Consider the following 20889-nt stretch of genomic DNA (forward strand, 5'->3'; position numbering starts at 1 on the left):
GAAAAAAAAAGGGGGAAAAAGAAAAGGGATAAACTGTGATTGGCTGCCCCTTGGTAAAGTCGTGGAGGGAGGGGAAGGGAAGAGCTGCTCCTGCCGCAACCCACCAACGCAGCTCTCATCTTCCCAGTCCAAGCTTCACCTTCGCTCTAAATTAACCACTGCCTTTTTTTTTTTTTTTTGATGTTTGGGTTTTAACGGAGGTTTGTTTTTTTTTTTTTAATAAATCTTTCTGAGAACCTTTCGTCTTTCAACATTGCAGGTCAGTGGGATGTTGCTGGCTATCTCAACGAATCAACGGTAATTTCGATCAAGCACGCTGTGATGCGTTTGGCTTCCAGTGTCCAGGCCCTGGGTGTGTTTTTAAGGTTTCAATAGATTAGAGGTCTAGTTTAATAAGTGAAAAAGATTATTAAATAATTTGGCAGGGCTGAGTGGGGCATCTCATTCCCCATTCAAGGCACACTGTGTAAATACTTGGGTTCCAGCAAGTGACAGGCTTTCTATTTGAAGGAAGTAGTGGCTAATCTTGGGAACATATAAACTTATTCGGTTTACAGTATTTGTACATATTTTAAAATGTATAAAAACTAGATTAGGCTAAGGTGGGCTTTTATTAGGGCTTCCTCAACTGTTAGAGAAGAATTGCACCACTGCAGACCAGAAAAAAAAAATCCATCAGCCCCAGCAGCTGCTGCAAGAGTGAACAACCAAGGCTGGTTGCTATACAAATATATGCATGTATGTATGTATGTATGCATTTTAAAATATAAATTTGTATAAATACAAATTTATTGTATTTACATATTTACATAAATACAAATTTATACAAATTTTATTTGTATAAATACAAAGAATAGAAATCTTTCCACGTTTCCATCATATCAGGCATATGCTGACAATCCCAGTAAGGCCTGATTCTGCACCTGCACCAACAAAATGGATGGGGGAAGGAGGGGTAGGAGTCTGATCAACCAAAAATTAATCTCAAAGGACTCGAACCATGGTTCAGCAGTGGCCAAAGGAAGGATCCTACTGCAGGCTGGAATGGGCCATTACGCTGCGATTTTCAAAAGTTTTGAAAGCATCAGTGATGTGCCTCCTTCCCAGTGAATTCCAGTGGAATCTGGCACCTGATGCCCCTACATTCACAAGAGACAACGAGGCTGGTATCAGAAATACACAGAGCATCTTCAGCTCCTTATTTTATTAGCTGCTCAGTCTTGATTGTTCTTCATCTTGGTTCCAGCAGTCCAGAAGACTGCTCTTTGCGTCTGCCTGTATTTTGGAAACACATCTAATGTCTTTGTTTTCAAAACACATTCCCATTCAACTCTGTTACAGTTCCACTACTCTTAGCTACACAAATGCATGAAGATAGAAAATTCTCTACATACACAAACAAACCCTAGACTTTACTGTAGACCATGTACCTGCTTTAGAACACCGAAGAACCTAAAAGGAAGGATCAGCATATATTGCATTGCACTGATTTGACTCATTTGGAAAAGTCCTAGGACACGATGGGTTGATTTCCACCAAAACAAAAAGTACTAGCTCATTTTCGGCTCACTGCAGGTTTTCCCACGTAACTCACACTGACCTTTGCTCCTGCCTATGTCAATCTGTCTGATGTCCTTCCTGTCTATCAAGAGGATGACACTTCACTCTATTATCATTGGCATTTCAGCCAGTTCATAGCGACTTTAATTTAAACCTCAATTCCCAGGTCCACCAGCTGCTACAGAGTCCAGGAGACTTCCTGATGGGAAGACAAAGATGCATTTTGAGCCGGATGATCATATTTTCTGGGTTCTTATTAAAAAAAAAAAATAAATGGTTACACCAGAATCCTGGGCAAGATGCACTTCTTGCCTTCTCACAAGATCCTGCCAGTGCAATGGCACTCAAGAAGAAAGCAAAGAACATTCATTCTCTATACGGACAACCCTATAACATTTACGACCCCAAATGGTACAGGTATTTGAAAAGAGCCTCTGGAAGGAACCTGCGGCAGCGGAGGGACCTCCATGGGATGACTGATGGGTATCTCCACCTGCTGATCACAACCATCATGCAGGAAAGTGGCAGCACCACACCAATCTTCTGCGGTAAATCCAAGTTGGTAATCTGGAGTATGATGATTGACCAAGCCATTCTGGGAGAATATTATAGAAAAGATCTTGGCCACAGATACTTTAAACCAAATGTCAAATTATTCTCATGAACTGCAAAATCCTTTTGGATTCAAAACTTGGGCAGGAAATGCTTCTTTACACAACTGGAGCTGTAATGTGCCAGACCCCTTGTTCTCCTTTTCCAAACGTTCCAGATTAATGGGAGTGCTGCCATTGTTTTTGCTGGGAGAAATACCGCTCCTTTAGAAAGTACCTGTTACCTATTTCCAGAGGTAAACAACATAAAGAAAGAAAGATGAGAAGGGAATTCTAAGAAGCCTGTTAAGATGTTCCTCCCGGGAGTTTGGCATGAACTGATGTATTAAAAGAGCCTTATATTAAAGCATGCATGTATTTTTAATACCCCAAAAATGCATTAACAAGAACAAAAGGCCTTATCCAAGCCACAATATCTAGACGCATATGAAATTCTGCAATCGTGGGGTAAAACAAATTTAAGTCAGACTGGCCAACCAGCAAAAGCTGGAGGGGGCAACTATAAAGGACATTACAAACAGGAACCCAGAGCAAGCTGCAGTCAAACATGATGGAAGCAAAGACATTATTTCCGATTGTCTAGAGCAAGGAATAAAATGCGATACGCAGTAAACTCCCCAGTGTGGCAGGCTCTTTGGAGGCACCTCTATAAAACCAAGCGGTTTGGAAGATCTCAGCAGATATGACAAGTGTGACCTAGGATGACCCAGTGCGAACAGAGGGCGGGGAAATATTTAAAAGGGACTGTGAACTCTGCAATACTCCGGGCAAACGTATTGTGTGAAAGATATACGGCGGTGACTATTATGCTTTCAATTAGAAACGAAGCGAACACGCTTCGCTCTGCCGGTCGCTGGGGTTTTGGAACGAGCTTTGCCTCATCACGGCTGCTCCGCGTTTGCCGTGAATTGCCCTGCCCCGGCTTTCCCTGCAAAGGGCGGGCTGAAACCGGGGGCTGACTCCGGCCAGGAGCCCTCCAGCAAAGCTCGCGCCGCGGGAAAGGGGCGAGGAAGAGCGGCGCATAGAGGAAGCGCCTCCGGAAAGCTTCCTTTGGGGGAAATCGGGGAGCTCTCTATACACTCTATGTTCTACAAACTATATATTTTAAAACAAACACGGAGCAAACGCAGCAGCTTTTGAAGTGAAAATAAAGCCAGTTCAACCTGGCCAACATCAGGCCCCTTCGAACAAACAAACGAAAAATCATCTGCTGAACTTCCAAAGCTTCCTCTCCTCCGAGCGGCCCGGCCAGGTGTTTCGGCTGTAATTCAGCACGTTTTTTGGGAGCAAGCGCCCCTTTCCAGGAGAAGGCAGACCCCGCGTCCGCGGCGCTGGAGCCCGACCGCCGCAAGGAGCTCCCTGACCCGGTTCTGTCAATGTCCCTATTGTAAATGCACAGCCCTGCTTCGGATCTGCAGCAGCAGCCACCTGCACAAATAACGCAGGGTTATAACTCTGTAACTGAATACAAGCACTGAAAGCTTAAAAAGTTTGTAGGCCAAAACGTGCTTTTGACCTCTTCCTTAAAAGTTCACTAATCGCTTTTAATTCATAATTTATTTCTTCTTAATATACTTGCCTTATATAAATCCTTTTCTTTTTTCCTTTTTTTCTTTTCCCCCCTCCCTCCTCTCTTTCTTTTTCTGGAAGTTCCCCAGGAGCAAATGGTATTACACAACTCCCTTGATTAACTGGAAATGAAACTTTTCCCCCTCGGTAGCCGAGACTGGGTATCGCTTCCAAGCTGTAACGCGCAGCACTCAGCACCGAAAGAAAGTCAAAAACCATACGTGCTCGATTCAAATGCCATTCCAGTCCATCGGAGGTTGACCTCAGCGGACTCTGGAGCCCCGTACGGCATTGCCTGTATGCCGGTATAGTTAAAAAGGTGGAGAAGTCACCTCCTTGCTCCCTCCTCCTCGTTTTGACTGCTGAGAGTGGCACCCTAATAGATGGGAATACATGATATAACTGAGATTGCACTGGTGCTCCTGGTGTTGTTCAGGGAGAAAAACATAACTTTTATTTTTCATTGAAATAGCTTCATATTATGGGGAAACCACACTCAAGGAAATAATTTGACCAAGGCAGGTGCTCAGGTCCATCCTTGATGGACCTTACAGTCCTCAGTGGGCGCTTTCTTGAGTCGGGGCCCCTGAGATGCCCAAAGACTCTTTGGATACGCACGGAAATGGCAGCAGGACCTGCCGCAGAGCGGATCGCGGGCACGCAAATACCCCCAAGGCTCCCGCGCAGCCGCTTACGCAAAGACCAAACTTTAAACCTCTGCAAATCACGCACAGCTCCGCTCAGCCCCCCGCTTTGCAGGGGAACCTGGAGGTGCCAAGACGCCCGGATTTGCCCCGCGGAAATTGCATGGTTTCAACTACTCCGGTGAAAATGAGCTGGAAACGCGGACGGAAAGTCGTCATCTGCAGCGGAGGAGATGCCCGAAGCAGCTGACGCCTCGCGCTCTGCGGCCAGGCAGGAGACCTGCCGCTTCGTACACATTTGCTCCCGGTACGGTGGAAATCAGGCTGAATCCTAACGGAGCCGGCGGCCGCCAGCCTGCTGCTCGCTCGGACTCGCGGGACACAATGCGGAGAGTGTTCTCTTAAAAATAAAACGGGATAACTCCCAACTTCCCTTTCTAGACCCGGCACAACAATGCCGTGCCCCCCTGTCACGAAACGTGTGAATAAATTGGGGAAAAAAGGTTAAGGGAGCCCAAGGGAATAGCAGGCCCTTTTTTCTTTATTGCAGCAAATTTTGACAAAGGCTCCACTGTTCTCCCCGTCTTTTTTTTTTTTTGCCTTTTTTTTTTTTTTTTTTTGCAGGGCTTCGTGCCAAGTTGCATTATTCCTCCTCACCATGGTATTGCCATGAAATCCGCCCGGTATGCTTGCCTGAAAAATCGCAGGTTTTCATGGAAACTGTTTTTTTTCCCCCCTCCACAACAACTCCCTTTGTGAAAGGAGACCGAAAAGGGGAGGAGAAGCGCTCCGGCTGAAATCCAATCGCGGGAACAAAGCCCCGCGCCCGGGCCACCGTGTCGATGGAAAAGCACCACGACGAGCACCCAGACCGAGCGCTGCACAGCGCAGCTCCCGCCCCGAACCCCTTTCCCCCGTGATCCCGGATACGTGGACCACACTGCTGCTGACCTCTATTTTAAGCACTTTTATGTTTCTGAGAAGGGTTTTTTTTTTTTTTTTTTTTTTAATGCTGGTGGTGCATTTGCTTTTAATGATTTGCAAAGGAAAAGGGCTTCTTCGCTTGAAGCCCCCTCATGGCAACCAGAGCACGTCTGACTCCCATCACCGAGGCAGGATCTCAGGAGCTTGCGGGGGGCGTCCTCTGCTTCCAGCCTATTTCCAGCTTCGCTCAGAAAGCCGCCTCTGGATGCTCCAGTTCTCAGACGGGAGTTGGGAGAGACGTGGTTATTCAACAAACTAGCCCTTTTTAAACCCTGTCAAAGGAATGATTTGATGCCTTTCAGGGCTTACTACACAAAACGCTGAAAGACCAGCCAACTTCAAAAGCCTCCGAAGCCGAGCTGGAGTTTGGCAGGGGTTCATTAGCCGCCTGTGTCCTCCTGCGCGGGGCTTGCAATGGCATGCAGACCCCATGCCAAATCCTAGTCCGGCGAGGGGCACCAATTAACGTGCCGCCGCATGATTCGCAGGTAGCGAGGGTCAGGATTTATACACCCGACATGCCACACGTTATCCATTTTTTTAAGTTGGCTTTTTTTCCTTTTCTTCTCCAGTTAAGCGTACAAATAAGGTTCTGGCAGGGAAATTGTGACTGTCCGGCCCCAGGTTTCCTGCAAACAGGCTGCACATGGGTGGGATGGGTCATGCCTCCAGCACAGCCTCCTTCCTTCCCTCCGCACCTCCCTGCCGGTGTCCTGGTGGCCCAGCCAGAGCTTGGCCTCCCCGCTAGGGAAGCCAACGGGTTTCTGCTTGCAACCCCAAGGATCAGCCCGGCCTTTTCCCCTATCCCGAACCATCGCTGCCTTCCACCCCCAGCCCTGGCAGCTGTCCCCCACCACGCACCGCGCCTGGAGAGCGCTGCTCGGCGGCTGGAGGGGGATTAGCGGACGATCGGGCAACGAGGATGGCTCTCCCGCAAATTCACTACCGCCTAACCGAGCAAAACAGGCATTTTATAAACCGGATGGTTTTGACGGCCGGCGCTGAACAGCCCGTCACTTTTGCTCCCCCTAGCCCCGTCGAGGGCTTACAAGCTGAATCACCTGTATTTTCTCGTGTGAAAGGCACACTCCTCTGCTGCGAGGAAAAAAAAACCAAAACACTAAAATTAAGCTACCGTTTACACTCCATACTTGCCATTCCTGCTGCTTTCGTCCCTCTTAACGCCGTAGGTATTAAAGTGGCGACAGCAGGAGCTTTAACAGCACCTGGCAATACAGCAGCTGAGGAACCAGGTATCTGAAAGGGATAATTTACCTTGGGGGGGAAGAGTGTATGTACATAGCTGCATCTGCTGCAGAGGAAAATACCCTGCTTCTGGGCTCCTCAGACCAAACAGCCCTCCTCTCGCTTCGGAGGCGAGCCCCGTGCGCGCCAGCTGGCTCCCGGCGCAACCCTTGGCACGCCAAACATTGGGAAGTCAAGCACAATGGTACGGAAGCGAACGTTTCAATCATCTCCTGCATTTCAATGCTTGTCTTGCATTTGATCCGCAAACAGCAATACAGGGACCGATTTCCCAACGAGAAGCCACCGGCCTCGTGGAGCATCTCGCCTTTGAGCAGGTGCCTCTCCGCGAAGCCTACCGCCTCTGACGGGCGCGTTTCCAATCCCGCGGCTCGCCACCGCCGCTGGGTTTCCCGCGGAGAGCGGGAGGCCGAGCCGTCGCCTCCCCCTGCCCCACGACGCTCCCCCGGTTTGCAGCGTCTCGGCGGCCTCCTTCGCCGGCCGCGCGCAGAGGCACCACGAAACACGGGGCGCCTGAGAAGGGCGGCCAGCTCTCCCGTCTGCGAGCTCCCGGCCAGGAGAACCGCCTGCCGAGAGGCTGCGCTGCCACCGTCCCCGCGAGCTTCCCTCCTGCTCCTGCCCACGACCTGCCCTGGGACCCAAAAACCTGCCTCACATCTGACCTCTGGCTCCTTCTCCCTAGCTCGGAGGCAGCCTCCTCTAGATGCCTTCAGCGGGACTCCGCAGGAAGGCTGGAAACGAGAGAATGGAAAAACGATAACGTCTATCTAACAACTGATTAGTGTTGCTACGGTCAAGCCCACGGACTCCCAGCGGGCCTGATGGTGTCAGCTGCCGCTCAGCGGAGGCACAGCCTTGGGACTTCCCAGGGTGGAGGCAAGTGTGAGGACACTGCAAAGGGTGCAAGGAGAAGTGGTTGATAGTAATTCCAGGCTGGACACACAGACCTCATTGCCAGTATGAGCCTGAATGTTTGAGTCCTGGCTCTCCTGAGTCCACAGAAACATTTCCTTCTGTCTTCAAACTCACAAAAGAGCCAGTCCTGCTCTTTTGTACCTTCTCCAAAGATGAGTAAGGTCAATGAGAGGCTTCCATTGGTTTCACTGGGTGCTGTGCTAAACCCATAGCAAGTTATGAACACTGCAGCTGGGACCTCTAAGATATTTGCTCCCAACTGAGACTGGTTAGCCAAGCGCAGGATTTTTCAGCATATGCTCAAAGTCATTTTTTTTTCTATGTGCTGCTAAAGAAGCAAACCTTATTGGAGAAGAAATGAAAGGGAATAGGAATAAAGGCTCATTTCTGCAGGGCCTAACTATCTAGGACTTCCAGGAATCCTTATTTCAGATTTACTGGAAGTCAAGCTCCTGGGCAGAAAAGAAACCAAGCATGGGGGAGTGAGAGGGAATTTTCAGAAATGGTCAGCCTGGAGGAACATTGCTCCCAAAGGTACCAGCCAGAGGACAATTACAGACAAAAATCATGGTTTCGGATGCACTATGGATTCATGCAAAACACCCAGGGACCTTCATTAGCAGCAATTTGATAGATTTTGCTCTTCTTCCTTTAGCTTTCTCCTACAGCTTTTTCTCCAGCCACAGTTTCTATGTTAATTTTCTGACAGTTTTTAAGAAAGCAGACTCCCGTGTCTCCCACCTTCGCCTCCAGACACCTCCCTTTTCGTACGTTTGCATTTTTTACTCTCCGTAGGGGAAGCAGTTTCCCCATTGCACTTTCTGCTCCTGTGCCATTGCAGAACGGCTCTAACCCTGCCGGAACTGCTCAGGGCAGAAGGGCTGCTGATGTCAGCAGGCTGCTCGTACAACCCGCCGCCTGCAATCCTTTATCCTCCTAATAAACCTTTCAATGCATTTGACAGGATACAGGTCTTGTCCAGTCATGAAAGCTTTCTCGCTTATCACGAGAATTTTTAATAAACTAGACAGAAAAAAACACGGCCTGACATTTTATTGCTTCCTCGTGCTTTACTTTCAGATGGTTTGGTTTTCTCCAATTTGTACTCTTGCTAATCCGTTTAACCGGCACTGGTTGAAAGCCTCAAGTCTTTTATGCCAACGAGCTTCCCCTGGATAATTTAGGGGAATGCCAGAGAAAGGAGGAGCGTGGGGGTAGGAAGGGGAGCTCCTCGGCAAGGATGGAGGAAGGTACCAAAATACGAAGCTCTCGCACTCACTTGCAGGTTTTGGGACATGGTTTTGTCCTGGCCACAATTACAAAACAACAAACAATGTCTGTAGGGAAGGGTCATAAGAAGTTCAGCTTTCCTCTATTAAAACCATCTGGTGCCTATAAAAAAAAAGAAAGAAAAAAAAAAAAAAAGAAAAAACACCAACAACCGGTTGGTTGAGATGGTTGGTAGCACCTCCTCCCTGTTATATCGCTCCTGGCGTTTCTCGAGAGCGCGGTGGCGCTCGGAGGTGCCACCGTGAGGGACGGAGGCTGCCTTGTGCACCCCGGGAAACCCAACGGCAGCGGGGACACGGGGCACGGCGGACCCCGCTGCTCACCCCTCCTGCGGCGTAGCAGCCGCGCTGGCATCCCTTTCCTCTCCTTTTTCTACCACCCTCTCTCCATTTGAGGCAGATACTTACGTATCCGGGGTGTCCATGCCCCCAGCACCCCTCGGCGCTCAGTCCGCCGTACTCGCCTCGGGGAGCCTGTGACTGGGTGGCGATTCCGAAGAGGAACGACCCTCCTCACCCTCCCGCTGGTGACCCCGGCAAGGGGGCTGTCAAGCCGGAGACACCGAGGGGCCCTTCCTCCACGAGCCACGATAGCGAGAGGCAGCTAAGTGCTCCTTAATTAAACAACTTTCATCAGCCTTCGCTAGTCGACGTGAAGAGACGGCAGCGAGCGGGAGAGGCGCTTTTTCCTTTCTCTCTCCCAAACTGGGATAACGGAAAGGAATTTATGCACCGCAAGGAGCAACGCGGGGGCTAAGGCTTGAGTTGGGGGGTTCAAGCCCGACTTCTGCCACCAGCAACCTCCAGGCAGGGGGGAAGCGAACCCTCTTCTCCGAAGCCAGCTCCAGGCCTAGCACGTGAAGCAATTTCATTGCAAACTGCCGTTTTTTCAGCTGCTGGCAGCTTTTTAATCAACCCCAGCGTCGCACTCTCCCCGAGAAAGCGAGACGCTGCTGAGCGTTTCAGCAGGTGGATTTTCGGACGGGGGAGCCAATCCTGCGCTCTCCAAGCACTACTGAGTTTTGCAGACGGCTTTGACGAGAGCAAAGGCCAGGAGAGTCACAATCCTGATGCATCAAACTCTACCCTACTCGTCTGGCCATTTTAAAAACACCGTATCCACAGACCCTGCGGAAGCTCTGGGCGCTGGAAAACTTTTTGTAGCCCTGCATGCAGCGATTTCATCCAAACAGGCCTTCTCTGAAACACTCTTTGACTTTTCCGTGGTTTTTCATTTGACAGAGGCTCATGCCAGCTCAGTCAGAAAAACACACACCACAAAACTTCTCCTTTAAGGAAAAAAAAAAAAAAATTCCCTCCCAGCCCAACGCTTTAGAAATGCTTCCACATGCTAATCACCCTACTATTCAGCCTCAGACTGAATAGGACTCCAACAATGACAAAGAAATACGCTGAACCTATCCCACATTTCATCCCCTTCACTCAAAATGCTGCTGTTACCTTGGTTTTTAACCGCGCTGTGGGCGCCGCAGCAGAACGGCAGTTGCATGCTAACGCTGCAGGGAAGGTCAAGAAACGAGGAATGCTAAACTAAGAAATATCCACGCTGGAGTAGAGGAAAAATACGGAAATATTTCACGAGATAAAGTCACTGAAGCGGCAAACTTTCGTAAGGGAGGAGGAGGAAAAAAAAATAAAAATCAGGCCTTGCTGAAAACATAGCCTCTTGCGGTCAGACAGCAAAAGGAAATTTTTCTTTGCTTAGCAATTACAAGTAGGCTGAAATGCCGTCCCAGCCCTTCTTTTGAGAATTAGCCACTTGCATTGCATACTACTGCTTAGCAGATGTCGCGGTGCACCTTTCCCAGTTCTCTTTAACCAGGAAAAAAATTAAAAAAAAAAATCAATCAGGTCTTTTACAGCTGGAACAGATGAGCCAGTTCCAGATGCAACAGGTAATCCAAGGCCACTTTCCTTTTCTGGCAAACAAGGAAACATGTAAATAAGGCCACTGTAACTGGTAAGCTGTAACAGGAACTGCTAATCGAGGTCTCGATCTTGGGACAGGTGCACACATGTCCTAGGGACACGGCTAGGCCTGAGCGGCGGGAGGCACGCCACAGACTTCCTCCACCATCGCGCATCACGGCAGGTCGGATTTCAAAAGAGGCACCTAAAGAAGCAGGTAAAGGCCTGGTTGCATTTGCAGATGCACTTACGTTTCCAGACCCACTGACACTACTAGGGATTAGAGGCACCTCTGAAAACCCCGTTGGGCACCTGCGTGCATCCCGAGCGGCAACACTGCCTTCAAAGTGCTGGCCTTAATCTCGCCCCGCTCCAGCTCCCCACCTACACACGGGAGGTGGGACTCCCTTCACGCTCCGGTTCTCCCCCGTCTTGTTAGATTAGAAATTCCCAGAGGCAGAAGCCTTCTCTTGCAACATGTCCGTGCAGGACTGAGGGCAGCAGGGCTCAAATCTCAGTGGAGGACTCCTTCTTTTAGCTTTTAGGTTCTTTGGTAGACAGCAAATAAGCAGTCGAAGGGAGAAGCAACTCCCAAAAGAGCAAGGTCCACCTAACAGGTGGTCAAGGAGCCACTTAGTAAAACGGATAGGCCAACCTGATTCACAGCTATTGACTACAGAGGAGTCACGCTGCCTGCTGTCAGCTAACCATCCATCCCAAATCATTGCATGAGCCTCAGAACAGCGTTCAGAGAATAAATGCACCCGGCGTTTCCTAAAACGACCTCAAAACATGCTTACCAGCGCTTTCCCACCGCGAGGTATTTTCTACCCTCCCTTATGAAGCTATTGCTTCAAGCGGAAGGCCCAGGCTGAGGTATTTTCGGCCGGGCTTTACAAAAAGCCTTGGAAGCCTTCAAAGCTCTTCGGCTCAGAAGTGTTTCGGGTGCGGAGCTAGTTGCCATGGCCGCTGCGCTCGTACAAAGACTGCAGCAAAGACTTCTCTGCCAACCCCGGCGGGAAAGATAACTGGAGCTCGGCTTGCTGCTCCTTCTCTACAGCGTGAACCGAGCCTCGCAAGGGAGTTTAAAGAAAGGCACATCAAACCAACCGAAAACGGAGGTCGTAAATAACTTCCAACGCGTCAAGAAGACAAGCAGCACAAAACCCGTTTGCCACATTTGCTTTCAAATTAAGTGGTTGGACAAACACATTTGAAGGCATGCGATGATGTCTTGAACTTTGAATGAGCACGCTATGAATTAAGGGCAATGGAATTAATATCCGCTTGCGGTGCCTGCCTCCAACACATGTATGATCAGACCCAAGGGCACTGCTGTAAAAGCTTCAGAAATGACTGCCATTCTCACTAATTTACAGTAAAACCATTTGAAAGCTAATTACAAGGAGAGCCAAGCAATTTGTCACTTCCTTTTCGCAGCAGCAGGCTACAACTATGACAGTGCTGTGAGAAGCCACCTCTCAAAGGCATCATCATTTGTTTCAAGAGGGATGTCTGCCCAAACCCACTAACCAGCAACTTTCACTTTCACTGTTTAACCCTGCGGAAGGAAAAACCACATCGCATTCAGTTCCTCCGACCGGCAAAGCAGAAACGTCTCCGAGGTACAGCCTACCACCTGCAAACACTGCATGCTCGTAGGCAACCACGCACTTAATGCCTTCAACTTGCATGAACTTACACAGGCCTGTGTTTAACCTTAAAACCAAGGTTAGGACCCAATATGGTAAGCTTCAGTGGATTTAGTTAATCACAAATGCAAGGTTTTGCAGCAACAGAATCTCCCAAAAGGAGACAAAGGACTTCTTCATGCCACAGCTACCTTAGATGTTTAGGACAAGGTCTTGGTACCTGGGTTAGCTGAGTCTAATTTGAGCAAGTGCACTGTCAATCCAGACTCCAGATTTGCTGTGCCTCCCAGGCACAGCACACTAAGCCTGCTGGTGTGTTTTATTAGAAATGCTGGAGGCATCTCCCAAGGTTCTCTGAACTAAGGTCAACCTGGCTGCCCTGTCTTTTGGGGCAAAGGATGAAAAATTACGAGGAAGTACCAGAGGATTATGAACATCCGCTGCTGATGCGGAGGACGACCAGCATCACCAGACCAACTGAAGCTGCATTTGGATTTTGGCTAGCAGCCCCAGGTTAGCCAGCTAGTTCATAACTGAAAGCACCATACGCTCTGACAAGGCAACTTCATATACGGACATGAGCTAGAGGCACCACTGGAATAAGAACACACGTGATGATAAAGAGCATAAGCATTTTCAGGAGCAAATGCATCAGAAGCTTTGGAGTTCAGTTACATGTTCTGTTTTGGAGAGGCAGTTTCCAACACTCTGTCTTCACAATACCCAAAGACATGTCCTCATACGTGACAAACTTTGACAGTTTATAGGAATTTCTGATACTTAACAAATCCTCCAGGCCAAACCTGATCTTCAAACTTTTTCAATACATTGTGTTGGTAACAAATTTACTTTTAAGGCTGCTTTGCAAATAGCTTGCATTAAAAGCTATTGGAAGATGCTACAAATTCCTCTTTTCGGCAACGCTCTGCCTGATCGGGTCTAACCCGGGAGCTGCTGCCGCTGATCAGGACCCAAGCCATTGTAACTAAGCCACGGTGCGCAGTTAAAAAGCGAGAAGTGATTCTTAAGCACAATTATTACAGTGCAAGCGTTGGATTATTTTAATCTACCTCTTTTTTTTGAGGCTTTATCATTCACTCAAGTCTCACGTTCAAGCTTTGCTCTGCAACCGCAGCGAAGCCTTCCCCCTCCTTTTTTTTTTTTTCTTTCTGAAACGTGAAAGCTGAGCTATCAAAAAAGACAACACAACTGCGGGGCCCCTAAGGAGAAAAAAAAAAAAAGAAAGACAGTGCTCATAGTAAAACGCTAAGCAGCATCCCGCTGCGCGCGAGGGCAAGCGGCATCCGGGGAGGGGGTTCCCCGCTCTCTGCCCCCCTCCGCCCGGGGAGCCGCCCAGCACGCGGCACGGCCGGCGCAGTTCTCAGCCAGGGCTGTGTTTACGTTAAGATATAAGGGCTTGGAGGCTGCTGCCTTCTTCCCTCCGCTGCCTTCAACAGGCACGCCGTTGTTGCACAGGAAGTCAGGCTGGATGACCACAATGGTCCCCTCTGGATTAAAACCCATGAAGCGGGAGCATTGTGCGAATGAAATGGAGAGGCCTGAGCGTGCTCTGCTATGGAAAGCTACAGAGCAGGGTTTGGGCTTTTTTTTCTTTTTTTTTCCAAAGTGACCATAAGCCAACCCTGCCAAACGGGAGGGCCCAAATAGTTTCAGTGGGAGATGAAGGCACATAAACATCTCCAGTAGCTCCGATGCAGACGCTAGAGAGGAGGCCGGGTTTACAAAGGCGATGCCCGTGCCAAGCGGGTTCCCAAAGCGTGGTACGCAAACCGTTCCCGGGTGGCATACGGCAGCAGCTCCCGACTGCCCGCGCAGAGGCATCCGGCTCTGGCGAATACACCATGCACCTGTATCCAGACAAAGCCAGACCAAAACAGCCTGTGAAAGGCATGCATATTAAATCGAGATTTGAAGGGTATAAAAACAATCTGTTTGATCTGGGAGTGATGTTTATGTTAACTTCTGTGCTCACTATAAACATATATGATTAAAAAAAAAAAGTCATCTAGATCACATCTCCCGCCTGCCTCAGCAACAGGTACGCTGAATTCAAACACATTTGGCCATGAAGCAGTTGCACAGAAAGCTACTTTCCTCAAGACAGATCCTCAGGCTGCCTCACTCCACAGTGAAGCAAGCACATGTATTTCCTCAAGGACTTGGTTTGCCATAGGCACATCATTTCCTTGATCTGCAATTAACACCTCAAGTATAATTGTCACTAGTTTTAGAAAGACTAAAAATGCCTAACGCAAAACTGGGCTTTTCAAACACCGCCAAAACACATCCATCTCATCTTTTTCTTTTCAGTCACCTGCAGCCCATTCTGTCCTCAAAGACAGAGGCAAAATTAAGGATGAGTGTCACGCTTGGATGCCGATCGCTGATTTAATACGAAGCCTTTCAAGGCTTGAAAAGGCTCCAAAGGCAAGGCTGGATGCAACCCGTCCAAGGTACACAACCCGATGCCAGGACATCACCTCTGCAAGCCTGCCTCTGCCCAAGCTCTTCCAAATCCACCATCACGAAGCCAGTGACGGACCCTGCTACTGCGCAGGCAACGTACTGCCAGGAAAAGATCCTACAGGTATTAAAATAAGCAATACATAAACATTAATGACCAAACCTGGTCTAGCAATACCCGCACCGTGATAACATGTCTCCACCCACCCAGCTTCTCATGCGCGGCGTGGACTAACTCATCAAGAGCCCCGCATCTACCTATAAGGAGAAGACAACACCGAGGCATTTTGGCTGCCTGGTCAGTTTAGAGCATTCAGCTATGGTTGTCCCTTGCTGAAAATAAAAAACAACTGGGTCAGCAGTTTCTCAAGGAGTGTAAGGAAAGATGCTACCTACATGTCAGATGAGCCCTGCACAGCGGGATAGTCTTAAAAACAAAAAAACAACCAAAACAAAGCAAAGTTGCTGAGCTCATCCACTTCTACTTTGCAGCATCCAAATAACTCTAACCTCATCCCTAGTCTTTAATTCCTCCCACTCCTTACGATTAAGTGACAATCCCAGTCCTGTTTGCACTGATTTTCATGACAGAGTGACAGGGGCTCACGCAGATCTCAAGAACTTTCTGCTTCCAAAAGCAGGAACCCAACGTAATTTTTTACACATAAGAGGAAAGTTAAACTAATCTAAATTGTTATCCCAAATTACAAGATTATATCCCCTGCTTACATAAACATTTCAAGGTCTTGCTAGCATAAATATTTAATTTACTTTTCAAGTTCATTTTAGCATCAAGCTCACTATAGAAGAAGCGATGCCAAATGTGTGAGATAACTAAAGAGACATTAAGGTCTTAAGAGGACTATCAATCTGTTGCTTCAAAGTCTCCTAAAGGCAGTAAAATTTTTGTTATACAGATTAACTGGGATTGACGGAAGAGAGAAAATTAAATTAGAGGCAGAAAATAAGAAGTGCAGTAAATTAAGTACAATTTTCATCTAACCAGCCTTAAACATATGCTCACATGAACCTCATTTCCACAAGCCTGGAAACCAGGTATGCCAGATGAAATCCCTCTATTTTATAGCACAACCAGGACTTTTTGGAAGCCGTTATACCTGCATAAGCTGCAAAAATAAAAGCTACCGAAGACCCTAATCTGCCCTATCGGCCTTGCTGACACAGCCTTCCTCTTTTCGGAGATTAAACGCTCGACTTAGCACCTGTCAACAAAGCACAGGTGGCTGGTTACAGTTTTCCTAGCGCGGGAGACCCTGCCAAGTCAAAAAGGCAGGCCTGAGAGGAGATTTAACATTTAACATTTAACCCTATATCCCTCATCGACGCAGCCCAGGCTCCAAACCATCGCCACCCCAAGGGCCGGCGGAGGTGACTCTCGGATGCACCACTGGGCAGGGGATGACAAGATGAAGGTGGAGAGGAGGCGACCGGCTGAATTCCTAAATCAGCTCTTCATGTGTGCTGGTTGCTGGCAGCCCACGCGTAGCAAGGCAGGGACGGGGCAGTGTGGACTCCTACACGCCAACCGGCTCGCCAGCAGCCCTAACAATTTCAGGAAGTATCTCCTAGCTCTCCAAACAGAGCCCTCCAAAGGGGAGGAAGCAGATGGAGAAAGTTACTTTTCCCCCTCAGATGACCTGGTTGAAATGCACACTCAGTTCTATCCTGCTTCTCTTTACAAGTAAAACCCCGACATAAAATTTACGGGAAGTTCACAGGATCGGTGACCAAACTCGTTGTTGCTCGTGTTACAAACCTGGGCTTTGTCAGTGCGGATGCTTGAGATACTCTGATTCAAGGTGCGCTCATACTTCGTTAGGACTTGGGCATTTAGACAGATTTAGCTCCCTGATAACACAAGGTACTCATGCAGAAGAGCAGGAGAAGGGAGGGGGGCCCTTTCAGCAGGTCTTCATCCAACCTATTCTGCCTGCAAGCTCTGACAGCAAGTAAAGAGACTTGGTTTCTGCCAACGGTTCAGCGACTTGGCTCCCTGCGATCCCCAAGCAACCAAGATACAAATCTTCCTCTTATGCATTTACTATCAAGATAAGCATTGTGCTTAACGATGGAAGACAAAGGGGATCCTTCTAACTGCTTGCCCCAAATTAAAGCTGAAGGAAGCTCCTGATAGCGCTGCTTTACTTATTCTGACTTTCTTAGATGTTTATGATAATTGTCTTCTGGGTAATTTGTTTAGATTTGTATGAAAACAAAGTGTTGAGACATATCTACTGCCTCACAGAAAGGTGGTGTGTGTCATTTTTAAAAGAAATTTCAGCCATATTCTTTCCATTTTTCTCCTCCCAGAAAACCACCTGAGATCAGAATTGAAGGGCAACACCAACAGAAGCAGAAGCCAATGCTGTGTCATTAACCTCTGCAAGTCAAGTGATGGGTTTTAGCATTTCCCTAAAGTGGTCTTCAGATGGGAAGAGCCTGAGGCCTTCTGTCTCCCTGTTACTCCGAATGTGCTTGGGCAGACACACAAGAGGTGTGACGCAGTTTAACTGCACTGAAGGCTATTGGCAAAGCCCATGTGCACCAGCAGAAGACCTCTCCCGAATACATCCACCTTAAAACGAGTTATTTCATCCAATTCTGCGCATCATTATCTTACACAGGACTCACTTTTTTATTGAACAAGTAAATACCCATCTCCTTATACCTGCCCAATGTTCTCTTGCACACTTCAGCTGGAGCACCTTTTTCTCCCTCACCTTCAAAGGTTTTTCTATTTTTTTTTTTTGTAACAACCTCAGGAAGGAAGAAAAATGGCAATCAAGGAAGAAAAATGGAAACTACAGCTCTCAGTCCTTCCTAGCAAAAGGCACAGTTAAGAGCAGACCAAGTCTCCTGTCAGCAGGTCAGCTGGCTTTCATGGCAACTGATGCAGAGTTATCCACCAATGCATCTGACGTGCCTGGTCTGGGTATGCTTGGAAAGACTTTCCACAAACAAACATCATCAGTTAAACACAATTATCTTCCTTATTATATTCCACCAGTTCATTTTTCACATGATTAGTCAGATCTAAGCTCTTTCCTTCAACTGCTTAGTTCATGTTCATACTTTCAAATGTTCCTCACCCTAAAAAAAAAAGCACCCAACTCTTGTTTACTTTCTGATTTCCACCTGCAATAATCTGAAACAAAGCAACAATCACGGCATTCGCCGTATTACATTATTCACCACCAACAATTCCTTCCAGTGATGTTTGATAAGTTCTGTTTACCAAAACTATCACAAGTAGTATAACATATGGCCACTAATTGCTTTTTTATTTAGGCCCCTTAGTCTAGAGAGGAAAAAAAAAAAAAAAAAGAAACACCTTTACCCATTCAAATAGCACTTACTCATGCCAGGAATGCCTAAAGTCAAGAAAACTTTTGCAAATAAAGGTTTAAAAGTTCTAACTCCTAGGAGTCATTTTACTAGGAATCTAGTCTTCTTTTAAATAAGTGAGGTAAGTCAAGCTAGTTATGTTTCTACTTATATCAGCTTCATATATTGGCTATCAAGTATTTTTATTTTTTCCAGATACAAGAAGATGAAACTTTCTGCACTGGCCTCTATTCTTGTGGGACTATGAAGAGAAAACCATGCCTCTCTTCTTAATATATTAGTGCCTGGTAATACACACCAGATGATCAATAAACTACATAAAAATTAAATCAAACTGACAGTCTTTAAAAAATGTACTCTAAGCAGAAACAATTGTTTTAAAGACTGTGGTGTCTGGAGTATTAAACTCACGTGCTGCTGTGTTATTAATCTCTTTGTTGGAGGCTAGCTGATTTCCCCTGCCTGCATCTGTCAATTAAATATTCAGCATTGCATCCATAATTGAACGGTTGATGTTTTGGCATGCAAAATCTCTCGGAGACAGACTGTTGACAGTTTCCTTACATACCACACCATTTCCAAAAGCCAAGTGGGCTAGCAACTCAGAAATCTGCCAGGGACTACAGGATGCCTGAAAACACTTCAAAGCAATCTTTTTAAGGAAGAAATTAATGCAGCGCGGTGCCTGTGCTTGGTGCAAGAAGGGGAGAGCGAAGAAAGACAGAACCACTGCTAAAAACTACATCCAAGCAACAGAAAGTAACAACGGCAAGAGCGCATTTTCTCCATTACCCCCCCCCACCCCCCGCAATAATAAATAAAAATCAAGGCGCCCGAAGCGTGCTCCTTGGTTTGCGATGTGAATAGAGCACTACCTCCATCTGGAGCTGGCTCGGGAGCTTACAAAGGTGAGCGCCCGCGAAGGGCCACGAAGCAGCCGCGGCCCCCGGCCGGGGGGGTCCCGGGCCCGGCGGCAGCGCGCCGCACCCCGCTGCGGGGGGGACTCGCAGCCGGGCCCACCCTGCGCGCCCTCCCCCTCCCCAGGACGGGGTCAGGGCACCGCACTTTTGGGAGGAGGGGGCCAAAAAAAAAAAAAGAAGGGGGGGGAAAAAAGGCATTAAAATAAAAAGGGCAGTGAATCCGCAGCGTGGCGGTCAGCGCGGCCAGCACACCCCGCTGCTGCTCCCCAGCGCCGGCAGCGCGGAGCCCCCGGCAGCGCGGAGCCCCCCGCCCCGCTCCGCGCCCCGCTCCGCGCCCGGCGCCGCTGCTTTGTTTCGGAAGCGCCGCGGCTCCGGCTCCGCCGCCCGCCCGCCCGCCTTGCGCGCAACTTTCCCAGGGAGCGAAAGCGGAGCCGCGCGGGAGGGGAGGGGAGAGCAGGCAGCGCGCAGCCCCGCGCAGCGCCGCGCAGCCCCCGCAGCCGCTCACCCATGACGAGGCAGAGGCAGTCGAGGCAGATGAGCAGGGCTTTCTTGCTGCTGCCCTTGGCCGGGTTGTTGTTCAGCGCCGGGCTGCCCCCATTCTTGCTCTCCGGCGCAATCGCCTTGTCGTACTTGTAGCTCTGCATTATCGGGGGCGAGCGCCCGAGCCGAGCTGAGCCGAGCCGAGCCGGGCTGAGCCGAGCCGGGCTGAGCCGCGCCGAGCCGAGCCGAGCCGCGCCGGGCCGCGCCGCGCCGCGGGGCTCCCACGCGGTGCGCCGGGGAGGTGCTGCCCGCGCTGCCGGAGCCGCTCCCGGCCTCTCCGGTGGGGCACAGGAGGCCAAACGCAGGCGGGTCTTCCCAGGAAAAAAAAAAAGGAAAAAAAAGAAGAAGAAAAAAAAGGCGCACACACCAAAAGAAAAACAACAACAACAAACCAAACCCCAAACCACCAGCACAGGAGGGGTGGGAGGGAAAGGGGGAGAAAGAAGTTTGCGGGTGTCCCAAGGCGGTTGAAAAGTCCTGGCGGAAAAGTCGGGGGGAAGGGGAAAAAAAGAAAAAAAAATATGTATATATGAGTGTCTTTGTGCGCGGGGGGGGGACGGTGTCAGGGCGGGCGGGCGGCGATGGTGACTCTCGGGGGGCAGGTGGGCTCCGCGCTCCGCTCCGCGCTGCGCTGGGGGCTCCCGCCGCGCCCGCCCCGGCCGCTCTGGGAGCCACCGGCTTGTTTCTGCACTTTTATTTCGCGAGCGCCTTTCCACCCCTTAGGAAAAAAAAAAAAAAAAGAAAAAAAAAAAAGGAGGTGGGGGGGAGAGAAAAAAAATCAGTCACTTCGCTTCGGATGGGATATCCAAGTAAGCACAGCCCCTTTCCTGCATCTGACATTTTACATAGATAATTAACTCCACATTTTTTTCCTGAGGGAAGTTACCAAAAAAAAAAAAAAAAAAGAGTCAGGAACTAAAGTTTTTCGCAGACCAGAAGGAGGGAGCCTCTAGCGTTCACAAACCAAACAGAAAAGTGTCCTGGGCGATTGGGGGGAAAAAGAAAAACAAGCAGCGTTTCCAAGGCTGGAGGACTCCCAAAAGGTGGTGACGGTGTGAAGGGGAGAAACCTGGTGACAAATGACTTTAAACATTTTTCACTGTTTTTTTGTTGGTTTTTTTTCCTGCCCATCACCTCTGCTCCGTGCGCTGAGACAGACC

General features: G+C 48.8%; 1 protein-coding gene across 2 annotated transcripts in view; it reads right to left on the reverse strand.

Moving 5' to 3' along the window:
* The window catches only part of PLPP3 (phospholipid phosphatase 3), a 47011-nt gene extending 26622 nt beyond the window's left edge, over nucleotides 1-20389 (reverse strand). The window contains exon 1 of one of the 2 annotated variants that reach the window (XM_067301301.1): nucleotides 19695-20372. In XM_067301301.1, coding sequence (XP_067157402.1) covers nucleotides 19695-19833 — 139 coding nt within the window. In that variant the 5' untranslated portion in view covers nucleotides 19834-20372. Of the gene's footprint in view, nucleotides 1-19694 lie in introns of both variants that reach the window. The other variant, XM_067301302.1, reaches the window with a different exon arrangement.
* Nucleotides 20390-20889: the final 500 nt, after the last annotated feature.

This window comes from Apteryx mantelli, chromosome 8, assembly GCF_036417845.1.
Source record: "Apteryx mantelli isolate bAptMan1 chromosome 8, bAptMan1.hap1, whole genome shotgun sequence".
NCBI lineage: Eukaryota > Metazoa > Chordata > Aves > Apterygiformes > Apterygidae > Apteryx > Apteryx mantelli.